Source organism: Podarcis melisellensis (genome assembly GCF_964234715.1).
Source record: "Podarcis melisellensis genome assembly, chromosome: 5".
Taxonomy (NCBI): domain Eukaryota; kingdom Metazoa; phylum Chordata; class Lepidosauria; order Squamata; family Lacertidae; genus Podarcis; species Podarcis melisellensis.
Window position 1 is genome coordinate 43143691 of NC_138537.1, and position 23955 is coordinate 43167645.

General features: G+C 41.7%; 1 protein-coding gene across 8 annotated transcripts in view; it reads right to left on the minus strand.

Annotated features, from left to right (window-relative positions):
• BTRC (beta-transducin repeat containing E3 ubiquitin protein ligase) overlaps positions 1 to 23955 on the minus strand; it is a 129240-nt gene that overhangs the window by 17539 nt on the left and 87746 nt on the right. For all 8 annotated transcript variants that reach the window (XM_081912301.1, XM_081912299.1, XM_081912302.1 and 5 more), the window contains 7 exons: positions 12721 to 12952; positions 8504 to 8690; positions 4956 to 5052; positions 3764 to 3901; positions 3116 to 3234; positions 1365 to 1614; positions 901 to 1019 (listed from right to left, as the gene is read on the minus strand). In XM_081912301.1, coding sequence (XP_081768427.1) covers positions 901 to 1019; positions 1365 to 1614; positions 3116 to 3234; positions 3764 to 3901; positions 4956 to 5052; positions 8504 to 8690; positions 12721 to 12952 — 1142 coding nt within the window. The remainder of the gene's footprint in view (positions 1 to 900; positions 1020 to 1364; positions 1615 to 3115; positions 3235 to 3763; positions 3902 to 4955; positions 5053 to 8503; positions 8691 to 12720; positions 12953 to 23955) is intronic.

Below are 23955 nucleotides of genomic sequence, written 5' to 3' on the forward strand. Positions count from 1 at the left end.
ACTTTTGATTTTTGAAAATTCTACAAAGCTGATAAATTTCTGTTCCTGGCAGCTAAAGAGAAAAAGTTGAAAACGATAAAAAACCAAGACGGAAGTGTTGCCACATAGTTACTTTCTCTTGAATCCAAAGCACTTCCCCAAATTTGTGCATTAGCCTCCTTTCTTGGTTCCTTATGACTGCTCTTTCTAAGATACCCTTAGCAAGACTTCAAATATTTAATTCAGCTGTATTATGTGAGTTAAATAAATATATATTGAATTCATTTTGAACTCAGATTTTTGGCAAATCTTGACATTTCTAGGTATATGGCACCCCCTGCCTTTTTAAAACCTTATTTAGTAACAATGAGGCCTGGTTTACATACACCACAAAGTGCTATAATCCTGAAGGGCTTCAAAGTGCAGGTGAGGGATACCTGTCTTGAATGCTCCCCTACATTTAACCAAAAATAATAACGAACCATCTTCCCCCAATTTTATTTTATGTTTTTTTTTTTAAAAAAACAACAACAACAGGACAAAGGAACAGGCCTCTATCTGCTATACTAATTTGTTTGTTTTTAAAGGAAAAAAGCATATTGTGTTTTGTATGCGGGGGAGAACTGAGGAAGTGCAATCCTTCAACTGCAATCAGAAGCAGTACAATCTCAGTTTAATAAGTAGAGGGCACGTAGATGTGCTAAAGAGCACATTACAATTGCATGCAACATTAGTCTAATACTGACTACTTCTTTTTAAACGATAAGGTGCTGGAGCAGGGTCTTTGGAGTGGGAACAGACAATAACATGTTTAAGAACACCTTCACCACCGCTTTGTCTCAAATTGGCATTTTGTGAAAAAATGGCCGTTTGAGAAGACTGCAAACACTGATGTGTTCAGGTAACTGTTGTGTTTCTTACCTGATTGTATTATCTGATGAACCACTCACTACTAGTCTGTCTCTGTACTGTAGACATGCAATACCTCGCTTGTGGCCATTCAACGTACGCACAAACTCACAGGTACTTGTGTTCCAGACCTGTAAGAGAGACACAAGTACATGCAGAAGAAAATAATGGACAGGGATGTTTATGAAAAAGTCATAGATTGTTGATGGGAGACAGTGTGGTGTGATGGTCTGAGTGTTGGATTAAAGACTAGGAGGCACTGGATCACATTCCCACTCAGGCATAAAACTAAAAGGATGGCCTTAAGCCAGTCACTCACTCTCACAGCCCAATCTACACTAACAGCATGATGATGAGAATCAAAGTGTGTGAGAAGAAGGGAACCATGCCCCCTTGATGAAGGCAGTATAAATGTATTGCGAAAAATAAATAAATAAAATAAATGTCCAATGTCATCATGACTTCATGGTTTGCACCTTAATCGTTCTGTCCCCCGATGCTGATACAATGTATTTGTCATCGAAGTCGACCACATTGACAGCTGCCCTGTGTCCAACCAGTACCCTTCGTAGTGTGATGTCTGTTGGGGAGGCCATGTCCCACACGGCAATGGACCGATCTTTGGAGCATGTCACCATCATGCCATTATTAAAACGTAGATGCAGTACTGCTTCACAATGATGGATCAGGGTGTTCAGCATCTCACCCGTATTAACATCCCACACTCTGGAATTTGTGGCAGAAGAGAGAAAAGAAGGGGAGGAGAGAGATGTTTTAAGATCCATTATTAAGCAGAAGGGGGAAATATGCCAAACATTCCTGTAAAAGATGTGCTAAATAAGTAAGTCTGTCCGCCTAATTTGGTAAATTCAAATAGTATTTCAATAAGAATCTAATTCTTCCTCCCAGCAACTTTGTGTGGTAGGACATTATTATATCCATTTTACAGATGGGGAACTGAAAATGAGAAAATGTGTAATTTGCTCAGTGTCACACTGTGAATCTTGGGCTTGGCTGCAATTTGAAGCAAACTGTCCTCCTTTGGGTTTAGTCAACAGCACAGCTACGGAGTCCAACAAACAAAAGTTAACACTGTAATGTCCAAACAGAGTAAGAAAAAGCAAGAACCTCAAAACAAAAGGATTTAACAGGAAAGAAGATCTGAGGACTGAAATCTTCTGCTGCATGTGCTGAGTTTCTGTGCTTGTGGGCGTAATGCAACATCTAAACTAGTACAGAATTTAGTTTGCGGAGCGCTTCCACCTTTGTTTTAAAAATCATGTCTAAAAAGAACAAGGGCAAAATTTCTCAAAAGGCAGGTCCTTCCTCAGCACATTTCACTCTTCTTAGCTTTCAAATAATCCATATTAACACATTCCAAATCAGCAAAGCCTCCAAAAAGGATAATTTACTCCCAACACAGAATTACCCCTGAACCAAATATGCTGCTCTTTCTTATGACTGTTTTTTTAAAAAAAATCTAGGCCGCAGGACCTGAACAATTCCTGAGCAATAAAAAATGTCAATTTGAAATATTCCTTTTGTCCTGCTAAAAGCATTGTATAATATATTAATGGCTGGCATTAAGGAATTTAAAATATTCCTGCTAAACGAAAAACAGTTTAATTGGATATTTCATGCAAGCAGAATCTGTATGCTCAAGAAAACGTGCTGACAGCTGTCTTTTCCTAAGGACAGGTGTGTGTGTGTGTGTGTGTGTGTGTGTGTGTGTGTGTGTGTTGATAACCCTGGAATCAAGGGTTTAAATTGCTGACTCTGAAGGCTATATTTACCAAAACTTATAGAAACAGCCTTCCATTCCTTGTGCATGCCTTCCACCGTCTCTGCTTTGAGGGCAGAATTTGAATAGGGCTTGTGGAGCAAATCCATCTTTCTTACTTGAAACCTCTTCTTGAGCATTAGGAGTAGCATGGTAGCCAAGACACTCATCATATAATCCCCCAATCTCAATATAATTTATTCCAAACTACGGTTTGACACTGCATGCAAACTGTTAACTTTTAGGCTTAATTTTCAAAAGCTTTTATCTGGTTGGTTAACTGCTTTCTGTTTACTTTTTTTTGCTTATTGACTGTTGGCTCTATTCTCTGCCTATTATATATTTTTTCACTAAAATGGATTGTTTTAATTATGGGGTAAACTGCCTTGGAGGCCTGTATTTGTTAGAAAGGAGGGATATAAGCATTCTCAATAAATAAATAGCTACCTGACAGTGGAATCCGATGATCCAGTGATGATCACCCGCTCATCGTACTGGAGACAAAGGACTGACCCCGTGTGTCCAGTCAGAACCCTCTTGCATTCTAGCGTATTCTTGTCCCAAATCTAGGAAGGCAAAAAGGGCATACATTTGGGATTTCACCACAAGGTAAACAGATTGTATTGCTAGACTGGCTCTTTTGTTTTTCTGTAACGCAGCATTTTATTTACTAAGGCGAGCAGAACTTCTTCTAAGTGGCACACAGTGCACTTTGTATTCCACAGGCACTTTGGAGCAATATAAACTATCCTTAATATCTCTGTTTTAATATGAACATAGTCTTTACCCTTCTCATTAGGGAACAGGAAGACTTTAATTACTGAAGGACCAATAACGTGGCTAGCACTGAACAGAATGCAAGAAAATGAAACAGATAATATAGATTTATCCTCCTTGTTTGGAAGAAAGGGAAGAAAACCAATGCAATTCATAGTCAGACTGGATGGGGGGCACGAGGGGAGGGAAAGGAAGACAAGGATTAACCTCATCCTTCTCAGTTTCTCTCTTGCATTAGTCCTCCTAAATGAAGTTACACCTGCATTCTTCTGGGGAATGGATTTTGTGTTCAATCATTGCCCACTGGGGAGCTCTCACCTTGATGGTATTGTCTCGGAGGCCACTTACTATCTTCTGATCATCATATTGTAAACAATAAACCCCTTTGCTTGTTTCACTTCGGCAGTGGATTCGCTGTAAGCTGTGCCTTCCACACCGCCAGTTTGATTCTATTGTCTGGGGGAGAGAGAAACAATTATAAAGTGTGGAACAAACGTCATGGAAATTTTGCACCAATAAAGCCTGTTGGACTCCTGGGACAACAGCTCTGATGCTGAAATCATTTATCATTAGATAGTCCCAGAGCAAAGGGACAAGTCCTTCTCCCTGCCACTTTCCCAATCCCTAGCTTCCATAAAGTTTCAAATCCCTCTAAGATGATTCTAGTTATTACAAAGAAAGCAAATGCACCAGATATCTAGAATATAGCTGAAATTAGTGGGCATGGCTAATTAGTTCCATTCATTTCAGTGTGTCTACTCTGAGTAGGGCTAACATTGGATACAACCGAGGATGTTCATTTCCCCTTGTGTTGACTGTCCCTTAGGTAGGTTTTCCCCCTTCCCCCACACTGTTGGCTCCACAGGTATCTGTCCCTTCAGAGGTCTTCAAGAATGCTGAACTGGCTGCAATTCTCTTCTTTTCTTTGGAACAGCTTCTCCAGAATTAAGGTCAACAGTGGGTACTGTAAAAAATGCAGGTTGCCTTGATTTGGTCTCAGTGACACTTGGAGAAGCTCAAACAGTTGTTTGAGTCAGTAAGACTTACTGTGATGAACTTTGTACATCCCTTGATCACAAATGTGACACTGCGAGATGCTTCTTCAACGGAAAGGTTGCCAAATTTAATTCAGTGTAATCATGGAAGTTGAACTGAAATGGTATAACACACTGAGATTTAATTGTGGTGAGATGGGATAATCCAAGTGCCTGAACATTCAACTCCCTTCAAAGAAGGGGAGACCAAATATCAATGGATTTGGTACATATGACTCCTAAGTGTCTTAAAGACAGACTACTAAATTGTTTTTTTATAACAGAACTCAGAGGGAAAATGTGTACAAATATGTACACACTATCACATCCAGCTTTTCTTTCATTCTACAGTAGATGCAGTAGGAAGCTATAACTGGCTGGCATCTGTGCAGGAAATTTGAATGGTTTCACACACAACAAAGGAGCTCAGATGAGGGTTTCACATACAATTGCATAGCCGTTTTTCTGGCTCTTACCTCTATATCCTGTATAATTTTGGGATAAAGTGCTCTGTAGAAGGAATTGGGAGGGGCTATCCCATCGGGCGGCTTGTTCTTAAAAAGATACTGTCCCCTAAAAGAAAGGAAGAAAGAAAGAAAAGCAGCATTGCTCATTTAGCCACGGCTATTTCATTCAAGGATTTGCGAGAGAGACTTGTAGAGCTCTTGTGTTTGGTAGATGAAAATGGATGACTAGACCAGATTTAAAAGGGATGCTGTAGGGTCCGCATCATAATACTACTGCCTTTAGACACGTGGCAATTCATAAAATAGTAGGCATCTAAATAAATATATGGCCCTTTTGCAAGTAAAGGTGGATAGATAAAAGGGTCCTTCAAAGGAGAGTGAGAATAGGAGAGGACCTCAGTATGTTCCCCACGTTCTAATTGCTCCAAAACAAAAAGAAATTAAGCAATTCATAGTACCAGCAATAGCATTTTACTGCTCCTCTAATCTTCTGAGTAAACTGCATTGGCTTCTTCTTCAACTTAGCCTGGTCATGGAATGCACATTTTTGCCAGGGAAAGGGAGGGAAACCCAGTGAACAGCAATCACTTCATGCTGTGTAAATTTTTTCAAATTCCTCATCCTAAAGTTAAGGAGCCACCTAACACTGTGCGGAAGCTAGTAAACCCCACCATGGGCATACTAACAACTCTTCTGCCTGGCAACATTCCTTGTGAAGCAGAAATGGGCACAAATCCTCAGAGTATAATCCTGGCATGTGAGGCATGGCATTTAGCCTAGGCCAGCTCTCTGCTCCCCCTTTCACTGTTGCATTATTTCCGACAGGTTTTTTCCTATGCATTCCTTCCTTGCCACAAATCTGAAAATATACACTGAGAAGTTTCCTTTTGCGTGAGGTGTCCTGGGCACGTGCAAGGTAAACCCTGCTTTGGAAGAGTCATTTGAATCAACAAAATGACTAATAAAAATACTGAGCAGTGTGATACAAGGGGGGGAAATACATACGATTTCATACACACATTTCTGGAAAAACTATGCCCTAACAAATCTCCCACGTTTTAAAATATGGCAGGTATAATGCTTTGCCTACAAGAATGTCAAGCTTTGCAAACTTTCCCTAGTTGTGTGTGTAGCTCAGCAACACCTTATAAGTAAGCAATGGTACCCTCTGCAAACTAGCAGATTTGTGCCCCTAATGAGAAAAAGAACCCCAATGCTGAACTGTTAGCCGAGAAGGTATCAGAAGCTACTCATTCCCCACTTTCTATCTTATGAGTATGCATCATTCATCTCCCTGGAAGAGAACTCTATGCAGGCATCTTGAAGATGTCGGAAGCAGCACATTCACATTACTGCCTAGACATTTTGTCAGTGTGCTGTTTGACATGTTAACTATGACCCACCAAGATCTCCACAATCAGAAGTCAGTTTTGCTCACTACAGATTCTGAAGCGGCAAAAGTAATGTCTGTGCCTTGCTTGTTGTTAATTCTGCCATGGGAAAGTAATCTGGGTACCTCTAGAAATCAATACTAAATACAGAACTGCATTTTAGGTATTTTTTGAAGCACTGAAAGCATTACACAAACATTTTTTCTGCCCTCATAATCTATTAAACTGTAACATATTTCTAGTGCCAAAGCCCTTAATAGAATTTGCACTTGGCAAGTTTCTGGCCTTATTTTTAATTTTTGTTTTAATAGCAGCTAAAATGCCTTAGCTGTCACCTTTGTCTTGTTTATGAAATATTCATACCCATTTCCTCACAGACAACATACAAGGGAGGCTCCTTGGATAGAAAATTATGTATTAAGGGGATTACCCAAGAGAGCGAAGCATCTAATGAAATGTTAACAGAGCAGCTCTAGACTTGGGGAAAGTCTTGCATAATAGAAAAAACTATTCCGTCTGATTAACTAATCTATCTGAATTTCTGCATGCTTGCCCTCAGTGGTTTGTACTCTTGGCTTTATGGCTAAAGATAAAACAGGTCTCTAATTGTGAAAATCTGCTGAGGAAAACAAAAGTGACCTAACACATTCATAACATGTAAAATGCACCTACTTTAGTTGTACAGCGAGTACATAAACTTCTGAAAGTCTAATGAATTAATATATCAAAGACTGCTCTAAGTAACAGGAGGGAAGGATACCGTATGTTACACAGACTTACGTTGCTCGTAAGCTTGTTCACCCACCCAAAAGAAGGGCCATCGCTGGTGGAGGGTTGAGGTGAAACAGAGTGACCATCCCAGACTCTGGACTTGGCTGATGGTCCACATCTGGCACCGGCAGCTACAACTGGCAGCCCTGCTACCTCCCACCCAGCAAGGCTTTGACCTCTTCCCTTCATACAGCAAGGCAGAGAGAGAGGAAATGGGGTTGGAGGGCTTTTCCAGCACATCTGCTGCTAAACCAGCATCCAAAGAAAAAAATGTAAGCCCGTGTGTGTGTGTGTGTGTTTGTGTGTGTAGAGAGAGAGACTAAAGTCATTGCAAATCACCTGACAGTAAAGAAAAAAATTTGACTTCTATTATCAGATGGCTCTGCAGTTTGTTTTGACTTTACATTTCAACCTCCAATGAAGGCCTAACATTGATATATGCCGAAAGGCATTGGGTTTATTGACTGATTGAGTGATTATATTCATAGCCCATCTTTTTCTCCAAGGATCTAAAGGTGGCATACATAGTTCTGCTGCTCCTCACTTAATCCCCACAACAACCTTGTAAGGTAGGTTAAGGTTAGAGGCAGTGACTGGTCCAAGGTCACCCAGTGAGCCCGATGGCTAAGTGGGGCTTTGAATGCTTGTCTCCCTGGTCCTATCCTGACACTAATCACTACACCACAGTGGCTCTAAAAACTCCATACAGCATCTAGGGATTTTTCTCCTTCCCTTTTTTGGTAAAGGAAAAACAATTTTGATGGGGGAGAGGAGGGGCTGCCACCACAACCACCGCCATTGCCATGTAAAGAAGGAGGAGCAGCAGAATATATATATTCCGGATATGAAAGGACTTATCCCCTGTTCCTGTTACTAAGCTTGGCCAGTCATCTCTGGAGGTAGAACTAAATTACTGGATTCTGCTTCCGGATCAAGGGGAAGTGCCTACCTGCCACAAGTTAGGAAATAATAAATACTCCCAAAAAACAGCCTCAGAAAAAAAAATGAAGACTGAATGGTAGAATTTAAAAGGCAGTCTTCAATTTTCAAATAAAATGAACTGTCATACTGATGACCTAAAGCTGTTTTCAATTTACTTGTTTTGCTAGGCTAAGTCAGTGCAAGGATTCCTGTTAGCACAATGGGACCTTTCCCATGCCATCCCCAAATCTGTTCTGGAGGGTCTGGAGAACCCACAGAACAGCAGGTGATGGGAGGTGATGGAAGATCATTCCATCAGAGAAGTAGAAATTCTTGCACTGATGGAATGATCTCCTTAGCATTCCGTTGAATACAGTCCCATACCATTTAAAAACCATACCACTGTAAGTCATAAATTACCAGCACCTACTCCCTCACTGAGCAAGGGAAAAGATGCATGAAAGATGCTCTCACCATCCTCTCCGCTCCGCCAAACCCCTCCACAGTGAGTCTGTCCGGACCATTCTCTCAATCAGCTTCTTCCACAGCATGCCGTCAGATGTCACTCGGTACCATTCCTTGCACACCAGCTCAACAGCACACAAAGACTTGGCATCAAGGTACGACAGGATATTCTCAGCGATGTGATCCAGGCCACGAGCTGGAAGGGAAAAAGTATAGGCAATTAATCAGCACTGGAGAGTTCATGAGAAGCCCATCTCTGCTCAGACATTTTCACCCCCACTGTTGCTCATTCCCTTCCCTGTGATGCAGAGCTGGGATGATTGGACAGAAAATAGTCTCCTGTGAAGTTCTGAAACCAGTAGCTTCTTATGGATAAGAAACAGCAAAGCATTAAAGATAAAAGTGGAAAGCGTTAGAGATGATCAAGAATCCTGGAAGCCATTTCCAATCTATTTCTATGAGTTTTAGCACTAGGGGGATGTTCAATGGAAGGCTTTTCTCACTTGATGACGCACCCCCCCAAATCTTGGTATATTAGGACCATTTCTCATTTTGCTACTACAGCTGTTCTTGTATTCCACCAGCTCAGAAAGCTACTTTTTGATGCAAAGAAGAAAGGAATAAAGTGCATATATGTTCCTAATACAGTATGAAGCCTGAAGGGTTACCTGTGTTCTTTCTCTCACTCATTATGTTTGTGTGTGTGTGTGTGTGTGTGTGCGCGCGCACACACACACACACGCACACACAGAAGTGTGCACAAAAAAGAGGAAGTAATAAAGAGTTTTACTGATGCCATTAATTTTATCCGGTAAAAGACATGCAGCAAAAACAGTGAAAATTGCTAACATTTTCCAGCATTGCTGTTAGAACAGCCAGCGAGTCTCTTCACAGCTGCCATTTAAAATTAAAATAAATAAAAAATGGCATTGACTAAAAGAGGAAAGGGGCATGACAGTAATAAGCTGGTCAATACCACATAAGCAAATATGGGGTTTAACCTTGACTGCTTGAACTGGATGGGTTCCTCCATTAATTGAACACCTTACACTAAACCTCAGTGTGTGCAGTGGCCTCAGAAGAATAAGAGGTCTTTAAAATAAGATGATTTCACTTATAAAGCTTCACTTGGTTGACTTCACTTGGGAGACTGTCAGGAAGACTTCTTTTTTGCCATCTGATTTTGGGCAGTCATGTAAACAGGCAATGCATTAGGGTGGGCGACAAAAAAAAAATTGCCTTTCTGTTTACAAAATTCACATGTCAAAATCTCAGCATTTATTTTTAAATCAATTTCTAAGAGGAGATCAGACACAGTCCTGGAAGCAGAAATGCAACTGTTATGCTAAAAATAGTGATCAAGAAGGCACCTGAGTAGCCATACCTGCACCCTACTCCAAAAATACCTGGAGTAGACGGAGGTTGTCTGAAATGTAGACCCAAAGTTTTACTAGACAAAAGTAGAAAGTAACTTGCTACAGTTCTTGAAACTAATGACAGGATGACAGAAATGGTCTGTCTGGGGCAACCCAGTCAGATGAGTGGGGTATTAATTAATTATTATTATTGAGGGGAGACTGGATATGCCACTTACAGAACCTAAGAGGTCCAATTATCACTTACAAAAAGGGGGTGGTGGTGGTGAAGCTTTTAATGTTTGGCAGACTAATGTATTTTAATATTTTTTTGGAAGCCGCCCAGAGTAGCTGGGGAAATAAATATAATAATAATAATAATAATAATAATAATAATAATAATAATAATAACAACAACAACTACTACTACAGGACTAGAAAGTTTTAGGAACAGTGGGAGTTGCCATATACATCACTGGGTCAATCTAATTCAGTATTGTCTACAACTCACAGTGGAGGGGTTCAGAGAAGAATCTTACCTGGGAGATGCCAGGAACTGAACTTGGCATCTTTTTGTATGCAACCCATGTGCTCTATCACTGAGCTACAATCCTTCTGCCATGCGTTGGAAAGTACTGGATACTTAAGGCTTATATTATAATTGAACCAAGAACTTAGAGGTGCTCCCACTTTTCATATATGCTAGTTCCTATCATAGAGCTAGCACAGAGAAGACCTAAAAAATACATGCACATAGACCAAAGTGCTCTTGTGGGATCTTGAGGGAGAGACTCTCGCTCTCAAACTGGAGAGATGCTTCTGTCTAAAGTCATGAGCGATCATCAATGGGAATTGTGGGTAAACCATGATTTCTTGTGGCATCTAGTGAATATGAGCTACTGGGTTTTTTGAGTGGGTAGATTAATGTTCAATTTGCAAGGCTACTTTAGTTGCTTGATCAAATCCACCCCCACCCCCAGTTTCACTTGGGAAAGAGTCAAGCATGCCAGATTAGCATAGCAGGCAACTTTTCTCTCCAAATAAAAAGCTACCAAACATCCAGAGAGAGATCAAATGCTTCATTTCCTCCTCTTGTTACAGCTGCCCCAAAGACTGAGCTTCATTTGTCAACAACAGAGGCTGAGCGTAGGAAGCCATGAATGCATTTTGGGATGGCTGGGGTCACATGTCTTACATTTAAGCAGACGATGCAGAGTGAGATGCCTATCAGATGATTCTGATCAGGATTTACAGAGGACATGCTGTACCAAAACTTTGCTGCTGACAAGCAGAAGACCTGATAATGAGCTTCTCATGTATCAAAGTAGTTTTTCCTCCCTCCATATTCTCAGGACAAATTCATAAAAAGTAATTTTATAAAGAAATGTGATTTCTAAGAGACAACTCTTTCAACCCCGACACTCCTAGATGTGGGGGCAGAGTTTTCCTAAAATGAAAAATAAACCAAGCAGCATAATTCCACTTGACAGACAAGACAAACTTAAGCAAGTAAAAGAAATACTCAACAGACCAAACAAAACTTTGCTGTTACCACCTTTTCCAAAGGAGTGGGGTGCTGTCCCTTATTTCTGCTACATCTCGAATGCAGCACAATGTTAGGAGAGAATCTGCTCCTTTTTCAGCTCTGAGTTTGGAGCTGGGGAGGGGCAGAAAGTAAGCTTCTGCTTGCCCCCAGGTCACTGTTAGGACAGAAGTTTGGTTTCCAGTGTGTTCCTTGGGTGCTAAAAGCTCAGAGCACATTCAGGCACAGAGACAAGCTGATAGGCCTCCACCTTCCCACTTCATCTCACAGCTGAAGGCAGAAGCATCCTGACTTGATCGGCCTCTGTGTACAACAGTGGCTCCAAGTTTGGAACACCCCTTGGGCGCAGAGATAAGCCCATAAGCTTCTGCCTCCAATATCCACCTCCAACCTGAAAATGGGAGGTGAAGGCACATCAGTTTGCTTCTCCATGTTAGTCACAAGTTTGGGCTCACCACAGCCCAATGTTCCATTTGCCACAGTGAGGCAGTGATAGATACAGATTATTTCTCCAACACCAAAAGCTATTGAAGAATATACTTAAGTATAAGCTGTGATGTTAAGGCTTTAGATTTCCATCATTCACTAAATTGGGCAAAATTCCAGGCAAAAAAGAAGAAATGTCAAAACTTTACCTATGAGCATATGTGGCAGGTACAGTGTGACTGCAGAACATGACAACCACCACCTTCTATAGAGCATCTTTCTTTTACACCACAATTTAGGGTGGGAAGAATCTCTTCTAGATGTCAAGGAGGACTTCTGTTTTACTTTCCTCACCCAGGAGCTTCTGGACCAGGGGTTGTCAACCTGGTCCCTACTGCCCACTAATGGGCATTTCAGGATTCTAGGAGGGCGGTAGGGGGTTCTAGGGCACAAGCTGAATCCTTCTTTCATTGAGCACTGGTGGGCAGTAAGGAAATTTTACCATCAAGAAAGATGAATTAGTGGGTGGTAGGTATAAAAAAGGTTGACTACCCCTGTTCTAGACTGAACTGAACATGTTTCATAGGAAATAATATGCTGTATAGAAATGACATGAACTTGATGACCCCTGCCCCAAGACCATGCTAATTTCTATGATCCAAATCCTGTTAACTGTTGTGTGCCCCCAAGTAAATGAAAGGCAACTAACAAAACATAACAAGTGCACCTGGGGGGGGGGGGGGGAACCATGAGCGCATACATTTTACGATAGGTGACATATCCTCAAATGGCAACTCCTTTCTAGGACTCCGGGACAGAACACCCTATGAGAAGTCAAGGTCTTTTTACATGTTTTTGAAGCCTGCAAAGTCTGTGTGTTGGCCAATAGCTTTTCAGACTACCTGGTAGTGCCGTGATGAAGTCTCTCTGTAACATAGGTTTGAGGTATGAGTTGATGTGCCCGTGCTGATAATGACACATCTGGGAGATGAGATGTTCCACAAATTCCACTTGGTCGGACTCTGACCACTGCTCAAAATACTTGATGCAGAGCTCCTTCTCCTTTTCATAGCTTGCAGATAGCTTCCTTTGCTTTGGCACAATCATGCTTGAAGTGCCATTGGCAAGTTTTGTCTATGGAAGAAGAGAAGAAAATGTACAACACTGAATTTTTCAAGGCAGAGAATTTGACATCCTTAGAAGACAATACATTACACATAAACCTACCCATGTGATGGAACAAACAAATCCACCCAGCTCCTAATTGCATGTTATATAGTCTAAACTTCTGCCAGTTTCCAGCCACTTTAGTGTACTGATACATGCCTGTCTGATGCTTCACACCTAAAACCTTTTTTAAAAGTCCATTCTGGACTGCTACTAAAATTGCGGAAAAAATATATAAGATACAAAAGGGGGGGTCCCCAATGCTGCTGTTCAGCATCATGCAGAGTATGAAACAAATATGTCTTATTCAAAGACTATGAACATACAGAAGTGAAACTTTAAAAATAACATTTTATAAAACTATGTGCTTTGACTTTCTGGTTTTATAGTGTTAAGATACTCACCATGAAACTGGCTCCTCAAAAACAAATTTCAGGGATAGATAAAAAGTATGAACCTCTTCTATGATAGTTTTAAGGAGGAGGGCCAATTCAAATGTTTTGTTGACAAATTTAACTAGATTTAAGTAACAGTATCTTGCTGCTATGGAGGACATCCTATGATGTCCCATGTTGTTCCATCACTACCAAACTAAAGGTCCTTTAGCATATGTTGTCTCAGACATTTCCTTCCAATAGACTGAAACACATCTAGGGAGGACAAGTGTGCATGTCTTGAAGACTTCCAAGAAGTTAAGGCCATCAGAAGTTTAGATAGTGCACATTTGTTATTAGACATAATTGTAATAGTCCATTAAAGAATAGTGCAGGGACTTGCTACAGACTGTTATGCATGGTGATAAAAAGAAATAACCCAATAGTCCAATCTTGATCTTGTAAAGGCACTGCACTGAAGAGTAAACTTATAGGACCAAACAGTTCCCTGTGCAACTGCTGGGATCTAATCTGAATTGCATTTGATCAGGCGAACCAAGTTATTGGTCTTACATGGCTGAGTGTGGAAAGAATATGATGGACACAAAGCTCAGTGTCCTTTATACATAAAGACTTGCACCCTGATAACTAGAAGCCTCACCCTTATGCCGAAATGTCAGTCTTCTGGAAATACTTCTTGTTTTTCTAATATACGGTACTATATGAAAATAAAGGATGTGGGCTGTTGTTTTTTTGTGGGTTTTTTGCAGATTGAGGGTTAGAATGAAAACAGATCTTACATATTTTTTCATATACCACTAGGATCCGTATGCTACACAGACAGATTCTACACCATGCAGAACAATCATACCTATGATTGATTGCTAATGCTCCTTCAGCAATTGACCGACAAGCAAAATATTTGGTTGGCAAACCAAGAAACATCATAAACAAAATTGGATTCTCGCTCTCTATTGAGGCCTCAACAGTCTTTATGGAAATGATAAAACATAGCTCCTTGGTGTAGAAGTGCTGGGTTTCTCCATGCACAAATGTTGTTGGCGATAGCCTAGCATTAAAGCATGAAGGTTGGACTCTATTGAACACTGGCCTGGAGGGATTCTGTGGCTGTTTTCACAGCAGTTCAGTTGTTTGCAGAACGAGAAAACCAATGAAACGCTGGATTAAGATTTAGATAGTTGATAAATGGTGTATTTTATAAGCCTGACCTCATTTCATTTCCCATTTCATTTGCTGCACAGCCAATCTTACAGCAGGCTATCTTCATCCAGCATGTTTTTAAAATCATTACCTTCTGCCTTTTTACCTACTCCCTTCTCAGAAAAAACATTGTCTTTGAATTTTGAACACAAGTGAGCCAAATCACCAATCTGCATAAGCAGCAATGTTACAAGTCAGGATGCAAGGGTGACCTCTGAGGACCAGTCTATACCATCAAACATCCTGAGATGATAACCCCCAAATTCCCTGAATCTCTAAACTGTTTCCAGGCTGAAGTGCTCAACGAAATACTAATGTGCTGGGTATCTACAATGCTGGCAACTATTTTACATAGATTTAAAACATACAGTGGTACCTAAGTACTTAATTCGTTCTGGAGGTCAGCTCTTAACCTGAAACTGTTCTTAACCTGAAGCACCACTTTAGCTAATGGGGCCTCCCGCTGCCACCGCGCCGCCGGAGCAAGATTTCTGTTCTTATCCTGAAGCAAAGTTCTTAACCTGAAGCACTATTTCTGGGTTAGCGGAGTCTGTAACATGAAGCATATGTAACCCGAGGTACCACTTATAAAAAGGTATAGTTATAAAACTATACACGAGGTATAGTTATAAAAATAGAGATAGCTCAAATGAAGTTATCCCAACATCTTTCATTATTGACCATGGTGGCTGGGGATGATGGGATTTATAATTCAACAACATCTGATGGATACTATGTTGGCTACCCCAGCCTTAAATGACTGGAAATCATAGGAATCCAGCATGTTTCAGATGATATATTTCCTTCCCATGTGTAAAAGGTGGACTAAATATGAAGACAATTTTGTTTCATCAAAACAATCTGTGGATTTCTTGTGCATTCCAGCTGAATGCACTGATATATTTTTAACCAAATAGAGAAAGGGAGTGGCTTTGACTGCCTTGAAGGTGGTGGTTGGAGCACCCTATATAATTTGTCAGAATATCAACTAGTTGCTATTCCTCCCTCTTTAGATGATATATCTTAACAGATAGCAAATTCCTGGATTATCTAGACCCATTTTGGATTTGGATCTTGACCCAGTTTGGGAACTGAAACTGCCTTCTTCACCTGGTTTGACCACCACAGTCAGAAGACAGGGAAGTGTAACCCTTTTGATTCTCTTGGACCTCTCAGTGGTTTTCAAATACTATTTATTTAAGTAGTTATGAATAGTTTGTCCTGTCCTAGCATGTCTCCGTGATCCCAGGAAGGCCAGGTCAAAGCAGTGGCACTTACTGGAAAGGTCAGCTCTTCATGTCTAGAAGAGTGGAGTCACAACTGGTGGGGCAAGCTAGTTTGAGAGAGCACTATCAAGACGCCTATGCATGAGCACAACAGACAAGACAGAACACCACCTGTCAGGACCCTGGACAAATCACAGTGGCAGGATGTGGCTGGAACTCACCCAAGGAGTGCTGTTTGTCTCAGCAACAACCTGAGGTCTCCTGGTGGGACTGAGCCTGTCTTTAACCCTGCTCTCCTCAAGGTGATTTCTTTTTCTAGAGGAACCACTGCCCAGTTCTGTGACTGCTGGCTCCTACTGGGCAGTGAGAGCTGCAATGGAGGTGTGCTCTCTGATGTATCGAAGGTCCTGAAGCAAAGGACACCAGCTCTTTGAGTGACGTCTCCTCCCCTCAAGTTTTCGTCTGAGCCAGAAGGAGAATTGTTTGACTTTGGCTCATAGGCTGCTGGAATGGTTTTGCATTTCTGTTGAGTTGTCTGAACTGTTTTTAGGATTTAAACAATGTTTAAGCACCTTACAATTTTGGTTGGTTGGGATAGGTGAGAAATTCACAAGCCACTTTTACTCATCCCTACCTCTTTTGCAGTGGTGGGCTCCTTCCAGAAGGCAACACTTTCTTTCCCCCAGGATAAGCAAGTAAGCCAACAGCAGCATAGGAACACAAGCAGCTGCTTTAATACCGAGTCAGGCCATTCATGCATCTAGATCAATACTGCCCACACTGACTCCAGCAGCTGTCCAAGTTGTTTTACCACTGAGTTATGGCCCTTCTCCACAGTCCCACAGGAAATAGCAGCGCTGTTACTTCCAACATGCAGTTCCACAGAACTTGTGAATAAGCCAAAACAGTCAGTACAGGTTCACTAGTGAAAAACCACGATATGCCTTGCATGTGTAAGGATTATAACAGAGTGGCAATATTTGAGCCTTGTTAACTAATTCTTTTGAGTATATCTTTCCTTCACTCATAGACCCCCCATTTTCTGTCCCGGCGCTTCTCTTGCTCCTCCTCCCTCACTCCAATGTGCAGTTTCCTTCTATGACTTCAAATCAAACTCACCAATTGAATTGTAGCATACTCTGCTGCACAGTACTGAGAATGAGGTGATGGAAGGAAATAATAATTATATGGGAGGGAATGTATGTGTGAGTATGCATGCCGGAGGGGGGCAGTCTGGAACTGAAAATATCCCATTTGGTTCCAGGCTGTTCAGTTTGTGGCTTTGGGCAAGTCATTTCAACCCTCTCTGACTTAGTTTATGGAAGGTGCTATGTAATTTCTAGGCAGTATAACCCTTTATGACTACAAAAAACATCCCTACTCCTATACATATAAACTTCATTGCATGTCCTTTAATCTCCACAAAGCTGTAAAAGCACAGCTCCCCTCCCCCCCCGTTCTAAAGCATTCAATTAAAATATTTTGAAGCATCTGTCGAAGTCTAGTAAAACAGCAAAAACCTAGAATCAAGTAGTGATTTCTTAGAAACCCACTGATGACTAGCAATCTCAAAATCCTAAAAAAAACTATTCTGTATTCCGCAAGGAGAAAATAACTCCAGCAATATTGGGCATACCGAACACCTGCATCCTCACTAAAAAAAGAAGAGGGAAGCTTGATTGTCAAGTCCAAACTATATGTGCTACTGGCAAATTCATGATTGTAAAAGCAGGTCTGCCCATTTACCTGGAAAATGAGATGATGTTCCCGTTTAGGGAAATTTTAAATGTTTGATCATGTTTTTAATATTCTGTTGGGAGCCACCCAGAGTGACTGGGGAAACCCAACCAAATGAGTGGGGTATAAATAAATAAATCATCATTATCATCATCATCTAGCTGTTTGAAAGAGCAGAGGTAGGAATGCTGGCCCCTTCCCCACCTATATTTCATTCCACAATTTTCCAAAGCTGTGACAACTAGTGATGGGGAGTAAATAATACACAGTTGCTCTAAGTTATGCTTGAGGGGAGGAGTCCCTATGTCCTTACCAATGGATGTCAGATGACAGCCATGGAGGTTTTACTACTCTCTGCCTCCTGCTGGTGGCTGGCCCTGCCATTCTCCCACATGGGCCGTCCCAGGATGTAAACACGGCTATTAGAAAACGTATGGAAAGAAGAACTGCAGAAGGAAGAGAAGTGGGGATGGGAAGGGGGCTTCAGGACATTCTGTCTGTGTAATCCATATGGACTTCCCTTCACTTTTCAATAGACACATCTCCAGAACCTCCAAAAAACTGGTTTCTCTAACCTAGCCCAAGTGCTTACCTCTTTCCGCTTCAATTTCTGATGTGAGAAAAACTACTAGGACTATGAGCAGCATCTTGCCATGGTCATATATTCTTCTTAGAATTTAACTCAACAAAATGCAGCTTTGCTTTATTTGAGTGTCTCAGTGGTGTCTTCTGGAGATCAATTGAACAGTCCTGAACACAAGGGCATTCTATTGATCTCAACGAGGGCACACAATGTTTCTGCTGAGCTGTCTATTACAAGATCCTTTAGGTAAAACAGTTACTGTGGTGGTCGTACAGTATGTACAATGAAGCAAAGGCTAAGATAAAGAAGGATAACCCAATATGCTGAAACTTTTGAGGAAGGAATATGTTCTAATGTCCTGTTGTATCACCAAACTAAAATGGACTTGCCTATTGATAAAAATCACAATGATTTTCTGTCCCAGTATCATAAGCATTAAAGATGCAATCCTTGGTCAAGGTCCAGAGAAGGGTGTGTTTCTCCCACTCTGATACAATGGTTCTTTCCTCAGAAAAGCTGTGACCCATATTAAAAGCTGCTTTTTGAACTCAGAAAACCTTCAAACACCATTTGCAACGCAGCCTGGGTAGTGAAAAGTATGAATTGAAACTTTGTTGGATGTGCAGAAGCATTTCCACGAGCTAAACAGGTTTACCCAATTGTTGCCAACAGCTGTAAAAAGGTAAAGGTAAAGGACCCTTGACAGTTAAGTCCAGTCACAGATGACTCTGGAGTTGTGGTGCTCATCTCGCTTTTACAGGCCAAGGGAGCCGCACATGCGCTGTACATAGCTGTGGGAACCCTCCGTCACCGCTACAGCCGCATGTAGAGGATCCTCCATTCATGGCTGTAGCGGTAACGGAGGGATCCCAGCACCGTCCGTATGGCGCTGGGGTACCGCCGGTGGCAAATTGCTATGTACCGTGCATGTAGCAATGCCGCACATGCGCCCTACGTAGCAATGCCCCACCCCCGGTGTCACGACACCTTCGTTCACCCCTGACTACATCCACACCATAAATAATAATAATAATAATAATAATAATAATAATAATAATAAATAAATAAATAAATAAATAAATAAATAATAACAACAAACCCACACTATCCTCACTGGGCAAGCACAAAATTAATAGGAAAAAACTGTGGTCAGTCAACTTGGTGCCCTCTAGATGTTGTTGGCGTACAACTCCCATCAGTCCCAGCCAGCATGGCTAATGGTCAGGGATGACCATTATAGCAACAAGGGAAGCAAGGCACATTGGGTCATGAACTCTTGAACTCTAACCCCAGAGTCAATAGTGCCATCTATAAGAATCCAACCTGTGATACAACATGATAGGGCGAGGGAAAGAGAGAGAAAGCTTTTTCACAGCAAGGAAATTCTGTGTAATCACTATTCTGTTGGAGCTTTCAAGTGGGCACAGATAATGAAATATTAACATATTTCAAAGAAACTTGCTAGGGCTCTATGCAATATAAAAAGGTTGTTAAACACAAGGACATGTATACATTTGCCAACAGCATAGAGCTTCGGAGCCTGGGAAATAACCTGTTCCCATATTGCACAACTGTCTATAGGTTTCCCCTGAGAGGTTTTTTTGTACTGGAGAATGATTTACTTCTGGCCACCGGGGGAGGCTATGGAGAAGGAACTTTTTTATATGTACTTCTTTATATGTAGTCCATTTAACTAGTCACATCTGAGTATACTGAGGGACTCTAGTCTACACTTCCCTTGTATTTGGTCTCTCTCACGGAGCACTATGATTTGGTAAGATTCAGTTGCTGACATTGTTGACTAGCACAGCTTATCGTGCAGACGAAGAACACCTTTTCTAGGTCTCTCTCAGCAAGGCAACCAAATAGTAACATGTATTAGTGTGTGTCCTAAAAACAAACGTTCATCACACAGTTCAGCTTTGCATGCCTGGGAGAGTACGGATTTGCTACAGAATATATGATGCTGCCTTATAGCAGGTTGAACCATATGTCCAAGTAGTCCAGTACAGTCTACTCTGACTGGCAATGGATCTCCCATGTCTCAGATGGAGGTCTTTCCCATCATCTTTTCCCTGATTCTTCCAAGTGGAGATGCCAAGAATTGAGCATAGGACCTGCCATATGCACAGCATATGCTGTAGCACTGAACAATGGCCCCTTCACCCACCTTCCCGTTCCATACTATTTGCTTGCACTCATCTTTTGTCTTCCATTTTCCACCCTGCTCTGTAGCCATAGTGTTCAACTAGGCAAGGTCAAGCTTGTTTGCATGGATGCAGTTGACTTTTGCTGCCAGCACATACGGAAGATCAGCAGAAGGCCTGGGACTCAGGTGTTGTAAGGCTCTTACACAATGTCAGGGCAGGACGGCTATCTATGCAAATGCTAAGTGTTATTACCATCATCACCACCACAGGGAAGCCGACTGCAGCACCCAGTGCTAGCTTTGAGACCCAATTAAGATTTGGCAGTATTCGTCCCTCAATGTCAGCATCAGGGTCGAACAGATTAATCCAACCCTCCCCTGCACTCCTCATCTATAGCTGCCTCTGTTCTTTACTGGTAAACATGCTGATCTTTACAGAGCCACCTTAACAGAATTTTTGGTTGGGCCCAAGTGAAGAGAATTGGGGAGGGGAGGGGGAGAGGACATAATGTTTAATTATAAGAAATGATTGAAATAGGCACAGACATACCCCGGGTGCCTCTGCACTGCAGCAAGCTCTAAACTTGTTATCGTTAATGGTTTAAATTTCACTGTGCTAATCATTTCAGGACACAAGCCTTTCTTGATAATCTAATGAATTATTCCAACATCCTTCAGCAAAAAAAAATCCTCCATGACAGCACTAATTACAAGACGTTTTCCCAGTGCTTATGTAAAATATGACAGAGCAGCAGCTTAGGGAATTGCAAAAAAACTGCTTCTAATTTCCACTGAGAAACTGACAAACACCTCTCTTGCATCTCTCCCAGCTCTCAAGTAAGATTTAACTTTCTCATTTAGTTAATTACCGAGTGAGGATCATCATTTTCCCGGATCGGAGCGGCACAGAGCCTTTATCGTGTTAACTTGTGAACTTGATCGATGGCTGCTGCTAAAACTTAATAACTTCACCCCCTGGCAAATTGTAAGATAAATATAATAGGAGAAACTCTGACAGTAAAAACCTGCCAGAAATGAGAGCTGTGTTTATGTTTCTTTGCAGGCAGGGAAAAAAAATACCCACACCAACAAAACAGAAACAAAACAAAAAAACGCAACCAACAGCTTATTATTTGGTGTGTGTTACTTAAATTTAAAAGACTCGAGGCAGTTAACTTCCTGCGTAGCGTTCTAACTTTGCTGTGAAGTTAAAAGCATTGGGGACATTACCTAAGCAAAGGCAGAAGGAGGAGAACAGGCAAGGGCAGAGAGACTTGGGGATGGGGGAAGAAAGACAATACGGTACTGAAATGCAGTCAGACCTAAACACTGCTTTGTGGTTTGGCAACTAAAGTATCGGCTGCACTGAGTAGGTTAGCTGGCATACAAACAAAGGGGGCTGATCATCCTAGAGGGGGTATTTGAACACTGCAGCAAGGGAACAGGAGGCAGTGGCACAACCATAGCAACAGGTTTCAGTGCAGGGAAGTCATGGTAACTGAAAATACCAGAGTCCAGGGCCTTTCATGTGTATTCACAGTAAGATCAGTACTGAATGGCAGCAGACTGGATGGTTCATGCTATTTGGGATAGCAATGGTGGGGAGAATCAGGCCACCCTCCCACTGCAAGACTTTGGAACCCAACTGAAAGGGTTGCAGGGAGTGCGACATTAGATAATCTAGCAATAAAATGACCGGAAAGAGCAACAGGATACAATGTGACTGACTACAACAAGGAAACTCTGGTTTACAATGTTTCACCAGTTATGATTATTCCGAACTAGAACACCTTGGTATCAAGAATCCATGCTCTTGGTTGGACTATTGCAATGCACACTATATGGAGCTACCCTTGAAGATGGCTCCAGAAACCGCAGGTAGTGCAAGATACTGCTGTCCAGCTATTATGTGGGGCAGTGAGAAGGGAAAGAGCAAATTCACCAAGTGCAATCCAATGTATTGCTGATGATGTACCAAGTTCTAGATGACCCAGTACTGAAATGAATGCCTTCCTCAACACCTGCCAACCTGTAAAGAACACTAGAGAGTCCCAGCTTGTGTTGCTGTCCATGGGCATGGCCCATAGGGCAATGAGACAGAGCAGGGCCTTCCTGTCTGTGGCTCCCCAATCTGTGAAGCTCCCAAAGGAAATCTGATTGACTTTGTTAATTAAAAACATATTTCTTTAGCAAGGCCTTTGGAACATAACTGTATTGGAAACTAAAAGGGAAAGCTTTTCTATAGCAGGGAATCAGGTTTTGTCCCTTCTTCTTTGTGTCCTATATTGCAGTATGTTTATTTTATCTGATACAATTCAATAAAGGGGGGGACACACTACTGGAAATTGTGCCAGTCTGAATCAGCATACTTACTACACTACGTAACCTGCATTATTTTCATCTGCAGAATGGATCTGCAGAGTGGAACACATTTAAATTATGTCTCCAGATTTCAATTCATACATTTCCTCAACAAGGGACACATACAAAATGGTTACTACAACAAATAAAAACATGTTTGTTTACAACTAAGTAGAAGCTTTATATTAATTACACTGCTGAACTTTGTAATGATCCGGTTTGGACTATGAAATTGGCACTCCCAAAGCAAGCAGCATTCCCAACAGGGCCATGGCCTCCTGCCCCATTTTTTGAAGGCTTGAATTGTAATCAGAGCCAGAAAAGGCCAACTTCTCCCTCTTCCCACTACTTATTTCGTGGCAGCAGAGTGGGGTGCAGATTTGGTGTGGATCTGAAATTAACCAAGCTATTTCCCTTAAAATACACATTTTAAAAACACAGTTTGGAAAACTAAGTTCTAAGGGTATCATGAGATGGCAACTCAGCTCATCAGTGCTTTAAAGCAAACCCAGGATCATAATCCAAAGTCTTTGGTCATGCAGTCTATATGCTTTCTGCACTACAGAATTATACTGACTTAAAGGGACAGATATTAAAGGGACAGGGACGCAGGTGGCGCTGTAGGTTAAAGCCTCAGCGCCTAGGACTTGCCGATCGAAAGGTCGGCGGTTCGAATCCCTGCGGCGGGGTGCGCTCCCGCTGCTCGGTCCCAGCGCCTGCCAACCTAGCAGTTCGAAAGCACCTCCAGGTGCAAGTAGATAAATAGGGACCGCTTACCAGCGGGAAGGTAAACGGCGTTTCCGTGTGCGGCTCTGGCTCGCCAGATGCAGCTTTGTCACGCTGGCCACGTGACCCGGAAGTGTCTCCGGACAGCGCTGGCCCCTGGCCTCTTAAGTGAGATGGGCGCACAACCCCAGAGTCTGTCAAGACTGGCCCGTACGGGCAGGGGTACCTTTACCTTTACCTTTAAAGGGACAGATGTAAAATTCAGGATTGATTTCTGTTTGGTTCTCTCTATATTGATAAGGACTTGATCACTTACTTGAAGACTACGTTTCCAGAACTTTCACTTAGCCTGGCTGTTTCTGGACACAGTAGCATTTCTCCATCACAGTGATAGTAAAGTGTTTGAGCTGCTTGGTTGATGGAGTCAAAATATTCATTATTTGAACAATACTAAAATAGCATATGATCTTTACAATGCTTTATTTTGGAACTATATTATTCTTTTAAATATAGAAGAGAAGCTTTACTTTAATGGACACGATCCCACCAAAATTAAACACCACTGGTTTCAAGAGGAGGGAAAAGAATGTGCT